Genomic DNA, 18,877 nt, shown 5'->3' on the forward strand with positions numbered 1-18,877 from the left:
TTTTCAACACAGAAACACATGTACTCCAATCTATACTTTTATTGTCTGTTTCAGATAAAGTGTTACCAGTGAACAAGCTCAGAAAAATCTTGCCAAAATCTATATTAAACCAGGTATCATATGGTATTGTATTTGCTTATTTATTTTACCGCCACCTATTATTCCTTTAACAGAGGGAGGTTAAGTTACGTAACGTCCCTTGGGACAGTTATGTAAAAAAACACCTGTCTGCAAAGTTTTAAGAAAAAGAACCCGTAACAAGTAAGATATTTTGTAATATCTCTCTAGATATCAATAGCAGTCGATTCTATTTTTAAATGTTGACTCATATAATTGCCTAGGAGCAGGATATGAAGTCAGATTGCCGATTTATTGATTTTTTTTTAAATATAAAAGTGACAAGTTCTAATAAAAATACAGGAGTAAAAAAAATTTTAAAAAAATAATGTTATATAATTGCCTAGGAGTTGGATATGAAGTCAGATCACCGATATCACTTTTTTAAAAAAATGGGCTATTTTTGTCCAACGAGGCCGGAGATAAAAAATCGTAGGCGACGGAGGTCACTTTTTATAGGTTCCAAGTCTCTGGAAAGAGATATCGACAATCTGACTTTATATCCCCCCTCCCCCCTGTACTCTATTCTAACATTTGTTGGTAACCTTGCAAATATTTAGGATACACAGTTTGTGAATTTGCTGACTTCTTGTTCCAATATACTGCCCAGTACTCAGACTCAAACTTCGAGTATTTTATCCTCGCTGCCGGTAAAAATCAAGGTTTCATTATTAATTAAAAAGGTTGATATTTATTCCCGCCCCTGTACTGTTCAGTAACACTGGAAACAATAGCAAGTTGAATAACCTGATTTCCTCTGGGTTGAGTTTCATCAGGTTGAACCCCAAGACCTGATTTTCTCTGATTTGGGTTGAATAACTCAAGTCAATCAAATCAAATCATTTAATTGGTCACAAGTTATCATAAATATTAATTAAGTAATTAACAGTTATAAATATACTGTGGTCAAACCGGATATTTTTTGGGTTGGGTTGAATAACTAAACCTGATTTACCCCGGGTTGAGTGAATAACTAAACCTGACACCGACACCGCGACATCAAAGTTTTTTTCTTTTTTGGTAACCCTGTACCTATTTAGGATACAGGGTATGTGAGTTTGCAGACTTCAAGTGATGTAATCCACTGCAATATCCAGGTTAAATAAGATTGTCAGTCACATGCACTCTTTTCTTAAACCAAACTAAAACCGTTAGTTTTTAAAGGGATTATATTCTTTACAAGTATCTTCCCCCTTGATCTTTATGTTACCCTGTTCTCTTTACAGACCCCATTCCTTGATTGGTAGGTTGGTTGATGAATTGCTTGGTTGGTACAGTAGAAGTCAATGATCAAAGATGAAAATCAAGACTCTTGTATTAAATGATAACGTATTAAACCGGAGGGTGGGTTGGTTGGATGGCTTTTCCGAAGGTTGGTTGAGTTGTTAGATGGGCTTAAATGCTGAAATTTCTTACTCTTTCAAATTAGAATGTGGACCTGAAAGATTCATCCCAGTTATACTTTTTTCTTAATTCTAAGTGTTATTTGGTTGGTTGATTGGTTGGTTGGTTTGTTGGTTAATTGGTTTATTGGTTTATTGGTTAATTGGTTTATTGGTTAATTGGTTTATTGGTTTATTGGTTAATTGGTTGGTTAATAGGTTGATTGGTTGGTTAATTGGTTATTTGGTTGGTTAATTGGTTAATTGGTTGGTTGGTTGGTTGGTTGGTTTCAAAAAGTGTTAATTTTTGCAACATTTAAAGACATTGGATTTATAATACATGAATAACTTATTTCGGATGTTTTAAAAAAGAAAACCAATTGTCAAACAGTTTTTGCCCTGGTAATTATGAAAGCATTCAAATGGCATACTTCTGAAATTCCATAGTTCCAAGAACAGTCGTTGTTTAAGATATATATTACTATTTCTAGTGACAAACGCAGTAGGTTATAAATATATATTTGTCGTTATGACAATACCCAAACTAATTTTGTTTCATACGGGCAGGATATTGAATGCATTGTTGAGAAGGATGACACAGGGCAAAATAAGGTTAGATTTTTACTTTTGCCCCTTTGTCAAAAAATAGATACTAATTTTCTTTTCTAGAGTCTAGAGACAAGTATATTAACTAGCATGAGCCAGGATTGATTTATTGTTTTTTTTAGCATGTTTTGCAATGCTTAGGATCCATTCAATTCACTTTCATTGTTGTTTATTTACAGAAACTCTTGCAATTGTTTTACACTATGTACAGTGCAAATTGTTTCTATATCAAAAAGAGCGGAATGCATTTTATGCCCCCTCCCCCACCTCCTTTTTTAAAGTACAAATAATATAGGTAGATGACGGTGAGGATTCAGATATCGAGTTTATACCGACAAATTATATGATAAAGGTAATTTTGTGCATTTTCAAAACAATTTTGTCAGTTATGGAGTGTTCAGAGTACAATAATGGTTGGCCTCGTTCAGACTTTTTTAAAGCATTTCGTTTAGTTGGTTAAAATTCTTAAAATAATAAAGTGTTAAGTGCAAGGTGTCCCATGAAACATGACTGTAGCAACACAAATGAAGGTAGTCTTTGATTGCTAAAAATTCAGTGCTTAGGATCCGGATCCGTTGGATCCGCAAGATTTTGGCTTTCTGGATCTGGATCCGGATCCGCAAAAATATGCGGATCCACGGATCCTGATTTAAGGGGTAAAATATCAACCAAAAACTGCAAAAAAATCTTTTTTTCTCTTAGACCCCAAATCTGAACTTTTGAAAAAAAAGAGATTATAAAAATTTCCTCATTTCTGAATGGTTCATCAAGTTTTAGGATAAAAATAAGCGAAAAAAAATTTGAAAATTATTTTTTGTTAAAAAATTTCATTAAATCTTGAAGAAATGACCTTTTTTCCAGTGCGGATCCAGGATCCGGATTCGCATCAAAATTGAATGGATCCTAAGCACTAGCTAAAATAAGTGAGTGCCATTTATTACCTAATTTTTAAAGTAAAGTAAAATTAATATCACTATTCACAAGTTCCCCTAGTCTTTGCATTTCCAAAATGTGGGGTGCCTTTTTTGTGTTTTTAATATTACCGGTGATATAAAGTATTTTGTTCAGAGTTCGACAATTTTAGTTTTATTTTATAAAATTTTTAATCTGAAAAACAAACAACAGTATTAACAGCACAAAAAAAGCAGACTATAATTTTGAAATGTCAGGACTAGGAGAATTTTCTGGTTATTGTTTAAAGTAGTGCTTAAGATCTATTTAGTTTTGATGCCGATCCGGTTCCTGGATCCGCACTGGAAAAAAATTGACCCCAATCCAGATCCAAATTTGGACTTGGATCCAGGTCTTCGACATTTCTTTAAGATTTTCTGAATTTTTGAATAAAAAAGATTGTCAAATTATTTTTCTTCTTTTTTCGCTAATTTTTATGCTAAAACCTTTAATTTAAAAATCAAGGAATTATTTTAATTTCTCTTTTTTTTAACAGTTGAGAATTGTGCGTCTCTGAATATGATTTACAGCGTTGGAACAATACAAGTTCATAACTATTTAACCAATGTAATGTTTATACGCCACCCCATGCACACAGAATAATCAAGTCTATTCTTGAGTTTTAGAATTTATTTCTTGATAATCATTAGCTGTGAAGCTGAAAACATAAACATAATTAGCATGATATATTTACAAACCGTGATGAATGGTAAAATGTTGTGATTAGATTAAGTTATTTGACAGAATATATTAAAATCCAATATTTCAAAATGTGATCTCTGGGGAAATGTTACGACCAGATAAAAGGATTTGAAGAATTATATAAAAACTTTTTAAAAGCTTAAAACATCTGTTTCAAAAGGCACATCAGAATTTTATAAAACACAATGGCGTCTCAAGCTTTCTAATATAAATCTTACATTTGAAGGCGGTTTAGTTTTCTCGCACGCTGATCCAAATTTGAAGGCGGTTTTGTTTTCTGGCACGCTGATCCGAATGTTTTCTGTAGGAATTTATCGTGTTTCAAGTTCTTCATGTAACAGTATAATTTCTCCTGCGAACGAAAAAAACTTTAAGCATCTAGTTTTCATTGTGAATATTACAGAGTCTATGTAGATAAGGTTTATTAGATAATAAATTTTTAAGTGTGTCCTGTGGACACTGCGGACTGCAATTCTCCTTAATTCCGTATGATGAATGCACGTAGATCAGGATACTTATGAACTTTTTTGTACCTTGATTGTCATTTGAATTAACGAATCACTCCTTGAGATAGAGTTAGGTTGTAAGTTGGTATTGATTTTGATCTCTTATGATCTTCTCCAACATGTGATCATTATTTAACCTGAAAGATTGGGATTAAATGTGCCAATATTAGTTTCTTTTAAAAATCAGGTTTACATTACATGTTAGATTGGACTCGATTATTTAATCATCCTGCCTATATTGTTCTTAAGTGGGTCACACTGCTTTAGCCTTTTTCTTCCAGGCGGCTGTAGTTTATCCCAAAATAATAGTTATTTAACAAAATTTGGATTTTGAGATCCGCATATTTCTGCGAATCTGGATCCAGGTCCAGGAAGGATCCAGGAAGACAAAATCTTGCGGAAGAATCATACATATGAAATTAGATTAATGACTGAATGCCTTTAATAAATTAAAATTTCAGATACTACTTTCCAGTCGCCTTGTTACTGTCATAGTTTTGTGGGACACCATGTAATATATATAAAACTTATGGAGGAAATTTTTATTGTAAATAAGGGGAGAGAAAGATTTTTTTTAAATATACATCCCTAATCTAAATTATTGATTTTTTAGAAAAGAAAGCTTCCAAGTAAACTCAAAACAGTCGGGCTCAAGTTTCCTCAGATAAAACCAGGAACTAGGATGCAAACAGATATGATTGACAGTCATCCTCCTCACATACTAAGTCCTGCAGATATGACTAACCGTAATATGAGTGACAGTCATTCTCCTCACATACAAAGTCATGCAGATATGACTAACTGTAATATGAGTGACAGTCATCCTTCTCACATACAAAGTCCTGCAGATATGACTAACCGTAATATGAGTGACAGTCATCCTCCTCACATACAAAGTCCTGCAGATATGACTAACTGTAATATGAGTGACAGTCATCCTCCTCACATACAAAGTCCTGCAGATATGACTAACTGTAATATGAGTGACAGTCATCCTCCTCACATACTAAGTCCTGCAGATATGACTAACTGTAACATGAGTGACAGTCATCCTCCTCACATACAGAATTCCAAAAAAACCATTAATCAAAGTCAACAATACCAACCTGAGCCACAGCCACAGTACAGCAACCCAAAGTCGGTCAAGAAGAGAGGTCATGGATTCTGTGGTATGTGTAATAAATATTATTACCATCTTTGGAGACATTTTGAGAATAAACATCGAGCTGAGCCATCAATCTCCAATCTTATGAGCCTGCAAATTTTGAACAAACCAGAATTTGATGTACAGTGGAAGATGATGAAATCTGAGATGCTGCAGAAAAAAGGGTTACTACCGAAATCTGTTTCCATTTGTGATTGCGGAAGTACTATTTCTTTTCGAAACCTCGCGCAACACATCAGATTGTACTGTCCGAAGAACTCCGATGTCTCAAACCGAAGAATGAAAGTTAAAGAACTCAAAAATAAGATGGATGTTAATTGGCATACTTCTAATTTTAAAGAAATAACGTCCATAAAAAACCCTGTAGATATGACTAACTGTAATAGGAGTGACAGTCATCCTCCTCACATACAAAGTCCTACAGATATGACTAACTGTAATATGATTGACAGTCATCCTCCTCACATACAAAGTTCTGCAGATATGACTAACTGTAATATGATTGACAGTCATCCTCCTCACATACAAAGTTCTGCAGATATGACTAACCTTAATATGATTGACAGTCATCCTCCTCACATACAAAGTCCTGTAGATATGACTAACTGTAATATGAGTGATAGTCATCCTCCTCACATTCAAAGTCCTGCAGATATGACTAACTGTACCAGAATTTGATGTACAGTGGAAGATGATGAAATCTGAGATGCTGCAGAAAAAAGGGTTACTACCGAAATCTGTTTCCATTTGTGATTGCGGAAGAACTGTTCGAAACCTCTATCAACATATCATCAGATTGCACTGTCCGAAGAACTCCGGTGTCTCAAACATAAGAATGAAAGTTCATGAACTCAAACATAAGATGGATTTTAGTTGGCATCCTTCTAATTTTAAAGAAATGGCGTGTTTCCTGAAGAAGGATAGAGTTTACAAGGCTGGAGCAAGAGATGTTGTTTTGGTCCAGTTTATATCCAAAGCACTACTTAACAGAGTGGATCAAGACGAATATGAAACTATTAAAACCTGTTTCAGGTAGGGGTTTATATTTGGAAATAAAATTAGCGACTGGGGAAGCAAAATTAAAAATTATTTTCAAATTAGGAGGGAGTGCTGATATTCATACATCAAATAAATCCCCCCCTCATCCCACTCTGTTAAGCCTTGTGCTGATATGTTTGGGAAGATAAATCCACACATTATTGGGAATAGGGGAACAGGGATATAACTTGTGGAAAGAATATACCAATCTCTTTTAGATCAATCAGCAAAATACTTTGTGCTCTTGGAGATGTGGTTGAGAAACCAGTAACAATGGAAGAGGTTCTGAAAGTTAAACCGTATTATCAGATTCTAGTAGATCTTGCATCTGGAAAAATACAAACAGATATACTAGATTCCACCACTCTGTCCGTGTAAGTATTCCTATTATTTATCACTACTTTACAGGGAAATTAAAGGAATTTTATTTATCAAAGAGATTTTGTTATTTTACTTAATAGTCCCAAGGGACGTTAAGTAACTTTATCCCTCTGTTGGTGAGGATCGTGTGTCAGTAATATTTGTGAAATTGCGATGATGAAATATTTATATTTTTCTTTTTCAATATAGAATTTGATTTCATATTCTTATTACATTGACTGCCAATTTTATCATTTCATTACTTTCAATCTTTTAAAAAAGTGATGCCAATCTTTTTTGGAAAACTTTTTAGATTGAGATAAATTTGTAAACCTAGTTTCCTTATGTATATCAAACTGTAGTCAGCTGTAGTCAACTTCCGTTTACCCCTTTTAGATTTTCATCTATTAAAATATGTTTAAGGAGAATGTCCAAAACCCTAAAGACAATGGCTCGGCAAGTCCTCAACCACTTAAAGGAGACCAGTGGAGACCGACAGAAGATAGATGATGTACTAGAGTTTGATAAACATAGAAGAGCTTTCTGGAACCAGGTTTTTGTTAATATTTATTGAATCTTATTTTCATTTTTAGTCTTAGTGGAAGGGTCTGAAATTGCAATTTCAAGCGAAAGGCCAGGCAAAGCACAATTTTCCTTATTTTTTATGAGATAATTATTTAACAGGATGTCGGGAAGAAACTTGCTTTTACAAAGAAGAGATCAAAATTCAACAAACCGTTGAACATACCGTCTAAATCTCTAGTAAGTATTTATATGATTATTGTTCTCAATATTCCCTCTTTTAAAGTCATTTAAGATCTAAATAGTTTAAGTCATGAAATATTTCAGAGATGTTTGTATATTAGTTCCGAGACTCATATTTTTGCCCTCCCCTCCCCCCTTCCTTTTAGAATCATATTTTTTCAAAAAAATTTTGGGATTTTAGTTGTAGTAGAGGAGCCCTTAAAAGGTCAACTTAAAGGTTCCCTTGAGATTTTTTTGAAAGCATTTTTCTGATGCTGTCTTGTGTTAAATTTTAGTTTTCTCCTGAAGATTCAAATCTATTCCCCCTTTCCCCTTCTTTATATGATCTCTGAACAAAGTTTCGAAAACTATTTTGTACCTTGAATGTTATTTGAACAACGTATCACTTCTTGAAATAGGATTAGGGAGTCTGAATGATCTTGATCTCCCATGATCATCTGCAACACAACGATAGTTAAATTTTTATTAAATATCATTTACATGTTTACAGATTTAAAATGTGAAAATATTAAATTACTTTAGAAGCTTGATAAAATTTGGTTTACATGACTTCTTAGTCTTTAAAATACAGAATATAATAAAATACAGGAATATTATTATTTAATTATACTGCCTATATAGTTATTTAGGGGATCACACTGGTTTAGCCTTCATCTTTCAGGCTGTAGTTTAACTTAAAATAAAAATTTAGATTTTATATGTACCACACTTATATTTCGTCCAAAAATGATGTTTTCTTATTTTACTCCTAAACTGCAACTTTTAAGTGATAGTGTGCTTGGACTTTTAGGATCTACAACTAAAAATTGACATCAGGGGCGTACGAGGGGGGCACTCATGTGGGGGGCCTCTTTTAATATTACATCTGCTTGCATTTATCTTCCTCAGGCAATCTAAATTCTACATTGCATTGCATTGCACTCACCCCAAACTAAATTAAGAAAAGAAAAAATATATTCTGATTCATAACAATACCCTTCAAGCTTTGTTTGATCAAGTATTGCATTAAGCATCCATGTTTCCCATTTTAAAAACTGATTATTTTTATTTGTGGTTTCTCTACAAAAGTGACTCGCGTTTTTATTGCTTCAGAAACGGTGGAGAAATGAAAGTTTCAAAGGTACATCGGACATGCCACTCCATAAATGGAGGATCACTTGAAATTACGAATGTATTCCATTTAAGTATAATTACATAGTGTAGTAAAAAATACTTTAATATCACTTTTGCCCTTAACTAAAAAAGCTTCATTAAAAAAGCTTTAATCAATACTGCCTTCAGTATAAATATATATTATAATATCATAATTTATAATACAATCTGTATCAATCCTATGAAAATACAGATAATTCTTTAGAAACGTTGACATATATGTTTTTCATCCCTTGAAGCTTACAGTATTAAGAGTGATTGCCTGATTTTGTGGTCCCCCCCAGGCAAAATTTGCCCCATCTACAAAAATGCTCTTGTACGCCCCTGATTGACATTATCAACAGAATGAGGTAGTTCAAAATTCCAATATAATAATTAAAAAAATATTGTGAACAATGCCAGCGAAAAAATGTGTGATTTAAAGAAATAATTGTAAGTTGTGACGTAATATAGTAACAGGATGTTAATAAGTTTAAAAAACTTTGAATGCCAATATTTAAATTTTTCAACAGAACATTAGACCAAACAACATTAAAAAGGGTGGTGCACCTGTCCCCTTGCAACCCCTTGGTTACGGGCCTGCAACCAAATAGTTACGAATCCTAAGCACTGCATAGTGTCTGTACACTGAGTAAGGATTTGTCGATTGATAAACCGTTGTGATCAGGAGTCAAAATACTGGAATATGTATTAAATCATATCTGTTCGGTTCCATAGTAGTAAAGCTATCATGTAAGAATTCCCATTATTACACGGTTCAGGAGGAACAATTTTAATATTGTTCGCTTCCTTGCGTTTAAGAATGCTTATTCTTACACTGTAGGTGTAGAATTTTCATTCTTTAACGCTCAGACCGTGTAAGAATGGAAATTATTACACGGTCAGAGCGTGAAAGAATGTATATTCTTACACGCTCCAAGCATTAAAGAATGGAAATTCTTACACTAGTTGAAGAATATTCATTCTTACACGCTCCTTATATTGATCTTTTAANTTATCATTATCATTATCATTATCATTATCATTATCATTATCATTATCATTATCATTATCATTATCATTATCATTATCATTATCATTATCATTATCATTATCATTATCATTATCATTATCATTATCATTATCATTATCATTATCATTATCATTATCATTATCATTATCATTATCATTATCATTATCATTATCATTATCATTATCATTATCATTATCATTATCATTATCATTATCATTATCATTATCATTATCATTATCATTATCATTATCATTATCATTATCATTATCATTATCATTATCATTATCATTATCATTATCATTATCATTATCATTATCATTATCATTATCATTTCCCAAACAATGTTGCTTCGATGAAGGTTGCAAGGGTACCGATGTGAATGGGACATGTCATGTCCCGGTTTAAATGGAGTTCTTTTTGAAATTATGTCCACAGTCCATTCTAAAGTCCATTGGAATCCTAGCCTTATAAATATAATTTGTTTTCATGTTAAGCTTGGTGTGAATGAGCGGGAAGAATCCGAGGCAGATTTGGATGAAGATGTTGAAGAGAATGAACATGATAAAGATGATGAAGATGACGAAGAGGATGAAGATGATAAAGATGATGAAGAGGATAAAGAGGATGAAGAGGAACCACAGGTAAATATTTTATTCTTATAAACCTTTCTGATTGGTAATGAGGAATTATTACTCAGGAAATTTGTGTCAAAAATTGTGATAAAATCAGGTTTACATCACATCTTAGATTTAAATACAGAATAAAAATACATTTTGATATTCCTTTAACTTGAAAATTGACAGGATTTAAGTGATTGTTCTCGATTATTTAATCATCCTGCCTATACAGTTCTTGAGTGGGTCACACTGGTTTAGCCTTCTCTTTCAGACTGTAGTTTAAACTAAAATAATAGTTAAAATTTTACAAAATTTGGGTTTTGAGATTCGCTCATTTTTGCGGATCTGGATCCAGGTCCAAGAAGCCAAAATCTTGCGGATCCAAGGGATCCGGATCCTAAGCAATGGGTAACTTTCAAGAATCATACATGTGAAAGTAGAATGATGACTAAATTTCAGAGACAACTTTCCAGTCGCCTTGTTACTGTCATAGTTTTGTGGGACACACCATGTAACATACATAAGTTATTGAGGAAATTTTTATTGTAAATAAGGGGAGAATAAGATTTTTATTAAATATACACCCTTAATCTGAACTATTGATTTTTTAGAATGTAAACTGTAAAACTTTTTTTTCCAAATCTAAATTCTGATTTGCCTAAAAAATGGCTTATTTTTAAGAGCAATATCAATTTTAAAAATGACGCACCATAAAATACACTTTAGTTTTAAAGGAAACCCTTGTGTAAAAATGTGCAATGTGTTAAGAGAAAATTGCAAAAGAAACTTTTTTTACAAAATCTGTAACGCCTAAGTAATGACAGTTAAAATTGTGATTTTAATAATATTTTCTTATTCTTCAGACTACCCTGAACAATTTGTCTCTGCTCCCACAATACGAAAATTGACTTAGTTTAGATGCTAAAATCTAAATTAAAATACCTCATTTTTTTACAATTTCAAACAACTTCTTTAAATTTTGTCTTCTTAATGTGATGGCTATTTAAGAAATTTACGGCTGAATGAGTGATTTTTCGTTGTTTCTATTATGTTTCTCACATACAGGGTTACCCACAAAGGATGAGACTGTCAAGAAAAGAGGATAAAGAGGATAAAGAGGATAAAGAGGATAAAGAGGATAAAGAGGATAAAGAGGATAAAGAGGATAAAGAGGATGAAGAGGATGTAGAAGAACCACAGGTAACCTTTTATTATTATAAACCTTTCTGATTGGTGATGAGGAATTGACTTTATTTCTCAGGAAATTTGTGTAGACATTTAATTAGACATTAAAAAGGCTTTTGTTCTTCTTTCTATCATTATTTTGACCCACAATATCATGAAATAGTTAGGCTAATAGTTGTTAAGGAACTGTTGGGCACTGTTGTAAATCGACCCCTCATAAATGAAAGCTACTTGAAATGACGAGGGAGAAAAAACTATTGTAACATTCTAATCAGTATGCCAAAAACCTGCAGATTTTTTGCGAGTCATCATACACCAAATTTTAAACTTTTTATACTTTATAAGGAACTGGGCACGAGGGTTCCTTTCCTTTAAAGGGAGTGTTCGCGAAAAAATGAAAGGGGGTATATAGTCTTAATACGATAAAAAAGCGCTTTTGATCGCTACTATTCTTACTTCTATCTGTTGCGTCTATAAGGAGAAAATTGATAAAGACGTCTCATACCGAAGAGCGTCGCGCCCATACAAATTGAGGAAGTTTGAACATACGACTTAGACCGTAAAAAAATCAAATTAATATCAAACAAATCATTCAGATATTACAACCTATAGTCATCGATTATCTTTCGCCACATTTGTATATATTTAATATTTCATACTAGTTTTGATTTTGATTTTTAAAATAATATTTAGCTTACAACTTGTTTTCGAACATTCCTGGAAAATATGAAAATGTCGTCTTCATTACCAAAAATCCTCGAAACAGGAATAAACGTTTTTATAAGTAACTCTCAGATCATAACAATTAAAACATATTATGAAAAATCAACTTTATATAAATGTGGCGAAAGATAATCGATCACTATAGGTTGTAATATCTGAATGATTTGTTTGAAATTAAATTGATATTTTACGGTCTAAGTCGTATGTTGCAATTTTCTCAATTTGCATGGACGCCATGTTATTCGGTATGAGCCGTCTTTAACAATTTTTTCCTTATAGACGCAACAGATAGAAGTAAGATTAGTGGCGATCAAAAGCGCTTTTTTATCGCATTAAGCCTATACCCCCTTTCATTTTTTGCGAACACTCACTTTAAAAAATTAATTTTAAGTACTCGGATTGCCGTGCTAGGAGCCAACAGATTTGTCATGGGTCATCCTAAATTTTAGGTCAGATAAAAGCGTGGCGACAGTGTATTTTCTAACCTACTTGAGTGGGAAAGGATGCTAGTTGGCGGGTTTCAAGGTGGATGGTTTGTGAAGGATGATTGGCTGGTTGGTTATAATGTGGTGTTTTTTCTAGGGCTCTTGTTCTGAGGCTGTTGAAAAATCTTCAATTTCTGCTCAAACAGACGAATTAGAAAATTTAAACTGTAATGAATATTGTTAAATTGTAATGGTTTTATGGTTTGGCTAGAGAATGACATCATTTTTGGAAAAACTAAACTTTTCAAAATAAACGAAATTTTATGTGATTGATGGTGTCGTAAAATAAATAATCAATGATGGATTAACGAATTGGATCGTTTAGAGAACAAATAAACTCATCGTTTTTCATAAGAAATGAAAAAAAAACAATTAATGATATTTATTGGTTGTGCAAACTGTTAACAAACTATTTCTAAATAGTTTGTGCCTCCAAAGTTGAAAAAATGATATTGAACAAACGATTATTTCTACGAGCTTCAGAGAAAATTAACGTTTTGTTACTGGACAAATAAATGTTCAAACTAACTTTTAAATGAACTATTGCTTTTTAACTGAACAAATGATTTTATTGCTGACTGGCTGGCTTACTAGCTTGCTCGTGCGTTGTTTAGTAGTTTGTTTGATAGGTTGCCTGAATTCTAATATACCTATAAATAGATTACTGGACTTGTTTCGGCTTTGAATGATTCATAATTTTTTTAACAAAGCAGAATTTTAAATATTTTGTCGTATTCTTTTCCCTTATTTTTATGCTAAAACTTGATGAACCATTTAGAAAGCAGAAAATTTTTATAATGTCGCTTTTTATTCAAAAGTTAAGATTTGGGTTTTGAGAGTAAGAAATTTTTTTCTCAGTTTTTGGTTTATATTTTGCCCATTGGATTCGGATCCCTGGATCCGCATATTTTTACGGATCCTGATCGTAAACACTGATTGTTAGATTGAATGCTTTAATGAGTTTCTGGTTTGTTGGTTGGTTGTTAATACATTTCTAGCTTGGATAATTAATTTTATAAATATTTTTAAGGTTGGTTGAGGTAATGCCTGGGTATTTAAATGGAGGTTAGGCGTGATAAGTTGTTCGGTAGATGAGTTGTTTGTTTGATAAATTAATTTGATTAGTTAATAAAATAGTTAGTTAGTACGTTTTCATGCTGAACAGTCTTATTTGTTCAGATTATCATACATACAACTTCCCATATATTCCTTATATTAATTACAGTACGTTTTCATGTTGAACAGTCTTATTTGTTCAGATTATCGTAGCAGATAGTTCAGATTTCAAGAAATTAATGAATAAAATGAATACACCTATTTTTTGATAAATTAACTGGTTAGTTGATTAATAAATTGGTTAGTTGATAAGTTAATTATTTAGTTGATAAATATATAGGTTAGTTGATAATTATTTGGTTAGTTTGTTTATAAGATTTGAATCTAGTCCATTGTTCCTGATCCTGTATCAGATCCCGATTCCGAATCTGATTCTGATTACGTAATTGTAAGTATTAATCTTGAAGAACTAATGCAATATTTAAGAAAAGTGATTTTAAACGTAATTTCAAGCTTCCCCCTTGGTTCGCAATTGCAATAAGGAAACCACAAAGTTGTTCTATTTTAAATGTGTGAAATTCTTCTTCTGGATCAATGAGGAATAAATCTGCAAGTTATTATGGAGAAACCGCAGTTAAAAATAATTTTTGCTAACTACGGTGTAAAGTTTACCCTACTAACTCAGAGCCCGTTTTCTACATAGAAAGAGGTCGTGTAGTTCACGTACTTTGGGGGACGATATGTTGGCCGCTAGATGTCTCATGCTAAATTCTTATCTGATAGATATTTCTCCGTACATTTGACGAGCAAAATAGGAGACGTCAAGTTGTCGACCAATGTAGTTTATGGATGGAACGGTCTCTGGCTAGCAACTGAAGTACCCAGAGCAGGGAACTTCAGAATGGGATATCCTTAATCCCGATCGGTTAATTAATCTGGAGATTAATAGAGGAGAACAAGCATTATTTAATCTGGAGATAAAGAAAAAAGAGGAGATCAAGCATTAATCCTGATATCCACCATTCAAAAGTTCCCAGCTCAGATTTGGTGCATCAATTATTTCTTTTTAAAGAAATGCTTATTTCTAATCTCTTTAGATAAGTGACTCACTTTTTTTCTACAGATTCAATGATCAGATTAAGTTTACAAGGTACCGGTGTGAATCGGGACATGGACCTCTTTTAATAAAGTGATGCTTTAGCTTGAAATAAGAAAACAATAAGGCCTGAATGAAGAATCTATTTGAAAGTATTCCCCAATTTAATCGTTTTATCAAAAGATAATAAACTTTCTTTAAATCGAACAAAATACCTGTTCAAAATATGTTTTATAAGTCAATACTTCTTGTCTGCATATTAGATCAGCCAAAGAAGAAGATAATCCACAAGCACAAGACAATCTCTAAAAAGAAGAAACCGAAGAAGAATACAGACGCTGATCCCAGTTATGTTATCCCAAAGCCAGGATAAAATCCCTTCTGGTGGGGGAAGTTACAATATCTCCATATGACACAAAAACGACACGTCTCACAGACGAATTTAACCAAACATTGAGGTAAGGTATTGGCAGTAAAAGTATTACTCTAAAAACTATTCTGAAAAATTTTAGCTGAAATGAGAAATGAAACTGTTTCTCAAAATTGTTTTACTTTTATTTTTCACCAAAATGTTAAGCTCAGATAACCTTTTTAAACCAGGAACAAATATGTTATGGTCAGTTGATTTCTGTACACTGTACAGACTTCTCACTAAGAAATTTAATTATACTAATTACAAGCGACTCATAATAATATACAATAAGATTTTGTATACAAATGAAATGAGATTTTTATACAACTACATTCTTTTAGATATGCCTTTGCATAAGAGATTGATGCTGAGCCCCCTTGTCCGTACAAGATTGCCTGATGCCAGGAAGGTTTTTGAGGGCACTGGGGTCAAATGGGGCCAATTTCTTTCTGCCAAAGTGGAAAGTAAGTTAAATAGAATATAAGCACATAAAATGGTCCAAATCGAGTATCTAACTTTCTAGTCCCATTTTTTTAATGTTTGACTTTATAATAATTTAAAGATACCTTAATTGTCATGTAACTTATTCCAGTAAGAGTTATAAATTTTAATTGCCGTTGAGAAACTAATGTTTTTGAATGTGACTCAAAACAAACAAAAATGAATATTTTTACATTTTTCTAGCTTATTTGCAATTTCGTTCCCCCTTCAGGGCTTTACATAGGTTTTAGGTTTTAGCAATTTTTGTGTGATTCACATTTTTGATCTCAACTGATTAAAGTGTCAGTCTAGGCCTTTAACTTAAAGGGAGTGTAAGCGGAACTTTAAGTGACCCTTCATGCAAAGATGGCAACAGCAGTTCACTGACAAGCTTTGTCCGATCATGTATTAATTAGATATCCATGTTTTGCTTTCTGTTTATTTTCGATTGCAGTTTCTCTTAAAAGTGACTAGCGCATTTCTTGCACACAGAAAGCAATGGAGAAATTATCAGTAAAGGGCATTGTCATCTATGCATGGAGATTCACTTGAAATTACGCTCACAGTCCTTTTGACCTCAAAATCTCTGTCATCATTTTTCGCCTAAAAATTAATTATGCGTTTGATTTGTGAAACTACAACATTTGTAAACTCCTGAGACCTGGCTGCATGTTAATCTAAATATTGTTAACTCCTGAGACCTGGCTGCATGTTAATCTAAATATTGTAAACTCCTGAGACCTGGCTGCATGTTAATCTAAATATTGTAAATTAATTAAAATCATTATTTATTTAGACTTTCTGAATGCTGTTATCGAGGCGAGAAGAAAGGAGCATGCCTACACAGTTAACTTAATGGAGAAATGCCGGGATATTTATTTTATCAACGTTTTTTTGGTGTCTAATCCTATTAGGGAGGGGATCCAGAGCAACCATGAGCTCCGGGAACGGACCTCAGCTCCGGAGCTTTCTGATTCGCTAAATGACCTGTTAGTCAATCAAGATCATCACCAAGCCTCATGCTACCAAACAGCTCGATATAAAATTTTATATCGAGCTGTTTGGTTTCTTTAGTAGGGCCCCACAGGAAAAATATGTATTGGCGAAACTGGTCAAAGAAAATTGAGCCAATACATATTTTTCCTGTGGGGCCCTATTAAGAAACCAAACAGCTCGATATAAAATGGAGTACCGTCTGCAAAGCATGTATAATCATATGGTAGGGCGAACCGCGTCAGTTGTCTCTCCCTTCTATTCCTTGCTCCCTGGTTAGGCTTTTACATTCACCAAAATCCTTTTTCTTTCAAAAAATATCTTCTTAATTAATTCAGTTGATTTTTAATTAGTTAAGTTGATTCTTAATTAGTTAAGTTGATCTTAATTAGTTCAGTGGATTCTTAATTAGTTCAGTTTATTTTTGATTAGTTCAGTTTATTCTTAATTAGTTCAGTTTATTCTTAATTAGCTCAGTTTGTTCTTAATTAGTTCAGTGCACTCTTAATTAGTTCAGTTGATTCTTAATTAGTTCAGTAGATTCTTAATTAGTTCAGTTGATTCTTAATTAGTTCAGTTTATTCTTAATTAGTTCAGTTTGTTCTTAATTAGTTCAGTTTATTCTTAATTAGCTCAGTTTGTTCTTAATTATTAAACGAAAATTGTATTTTATGTAAATTTATGTGGATTTTGTAACTTAAAATATAAAGATTAAATCTGAGAATTTATTTGTGCAGTCAAAGAGAGTGTTTTTTGAAACATCAGTAGATCAAATGTTTAGGAAGAATTTAAATGGACTGTGAGCGTAATTCAAGAGACCCTCCACGCAAAGATTGTAATACACACATGTCTGATTGAATAATTATATATAAAGATAAACAACAATTCAAAACTAATTTTTTTCAATGTAGTAGTTATCAGTTTTTTTTCTTATAAATCTAGTGAAACAAAAATATTTTCCATATTTACTGTTAGATGAAGGTTTCACTGTGAATCAGGCATCGGCATCTTTGCAGAGAGGGTCATTTTACTTACGCCTTTCTGTCCCTGTAAGAAGAGTGCTTAAAAAATCTCGCTCACAATTTAGTAGAATTATACTTATTGAGATGACATTTTTCTTTTTGATGCCATTTTTCTTGAAGTAAAAATAATGTATGGCTAATGGCTATTTGTAATAGCTCAAAGGACAAGAAAAAATATTGCAAAACTGCAGACAAATATCTATCTAAATTCCCTTTGACAAAAAGAAGCATATTGCATAAATCTTGCAGGGAAGTTTTGCATTTTTTGCTTTGTGATTGGATTTGAAAAAATAATATTTTGATATTTTTAAATCTGATTTTTTTTCTTTACTGGTTCATCAACCTAGCTCGATATCTGAGTAACAATGAGGGAGATATCATCATTTTCTAAATCCATGACAAGGAGGGGGGGAACAGAGAAAATCTGAAATGGAAACACATTTTCCTGATTTAAAATGCGTTCCCAACTTAGAACGCGTTCTTGAAAATAAGAACGCGTTAACGATTTTAACCGTTCTTTTCATGCAATTCCCGTTCAGTTCCGTTCCGTTCTTTTACTAATCGTTCCAATATTTTTAAGAACGCGTTCTAATTGTGTTCGTTTTTTTCGGAACGATGGGATCGTTCTTGATCGTTCCGTTCGTTCTCGGGAAAGAACGATCGTTCCACCGTTAACGCGCCCAGCCCTAGATGTACCGCATATAATTTGTGAACATTTACATGAATTGTACACTTTGAACTCCCTTTCAGACTGAAAGGGGCTGACAAAATTCATATCGATGGATTGTTTAAATTCCACTCTAATATATTCTATTCATAGAGAATAGAATATATAGAGAGGAATTTACTGGAAAAAAGTGTAAAACGGCCATTTTGTTGTACTGTTTCCATACTGCAGGTGTACTTCACATATTTATGCTATATAACCTGTTGGGCCCTGGAATATCATTTTATAGAAAATCTAAAATTATTGTTAAAAGATAACCAAATTATGAAATAAGCTGGTTTCATAATTGACCAATGATCATTTCACATAGACTCTATGCCTTCCA

The 18,877-nt window shown here is 32.6% G+C and overlaps 1 protein-coding gene and 1 long non-coding RNA gene across 2 annotated transcripts; both read left to right on the forward strand.

Moving 5' to 3' along the window:
- Window positions 1-54: 54 nt before the first annotated feature.
- Window positions 55-15,275, forward strand: LOC111704714 (uncharacterized). The gene is made up of 12 exons (XM_023477038.1): window positions 55-113; window positions 678-767; window positions 1,158-1,214; window positions 2,067-2,111; window positions 2,401-2,457; window positions 4,878-5,561; window positions 6,121-6,461; window positions 6,686-6,841; window positions 7,251-7,380; window positions 7,512-7,589; window positions 10,251-10,397; window positions 15,182-15,275. The coding sequence occupies exons 5-12, from the start codon at window positions 2,449-2,451 to the stop codon at window positions 15,200-15,202; spliced, it is 1,566 nt and encodes a 521-aa protein (XP_023332806.1). The 5' UTR covers window positions 55-113; window positions 678-767; window positions 1,158-1,214; window positions 2,067-2,111; window positions 2,401-2,448; the 3' UTR covers window positions 15,203-15,275.
- LOC111704715 (uncharacterized) lies at window positions 11,475-13,138 on the forward strand. The gene is made up of 2 exons (XR_002765870.1): window positions 11,475-11,573; window positions 12,864-13,138. It is a non-coding gene; the product is annotated as an uncharacterized LOC111704715 (long non-coding RNA).
- Window positions 15,276-18,877: the final 3,602 nt, after the last annotated feature.

The sequence above is a fragment of the Eurytemora carolleeae genome, unplaced genomic scaffold (assembly GCF_000591075.1).
Source record: "Eurytemora carolleeae unplaced genomic scaffold, Eaff_2.0 scaffold460, whole genome shotgun sequence".
NCBI classification, from domain to species: Eukaryota; Metazoa; Arthropoda; class Copepoda; order Calanoida; family Temoridae; genus Eurytemora; species Eurytemora carolleeae.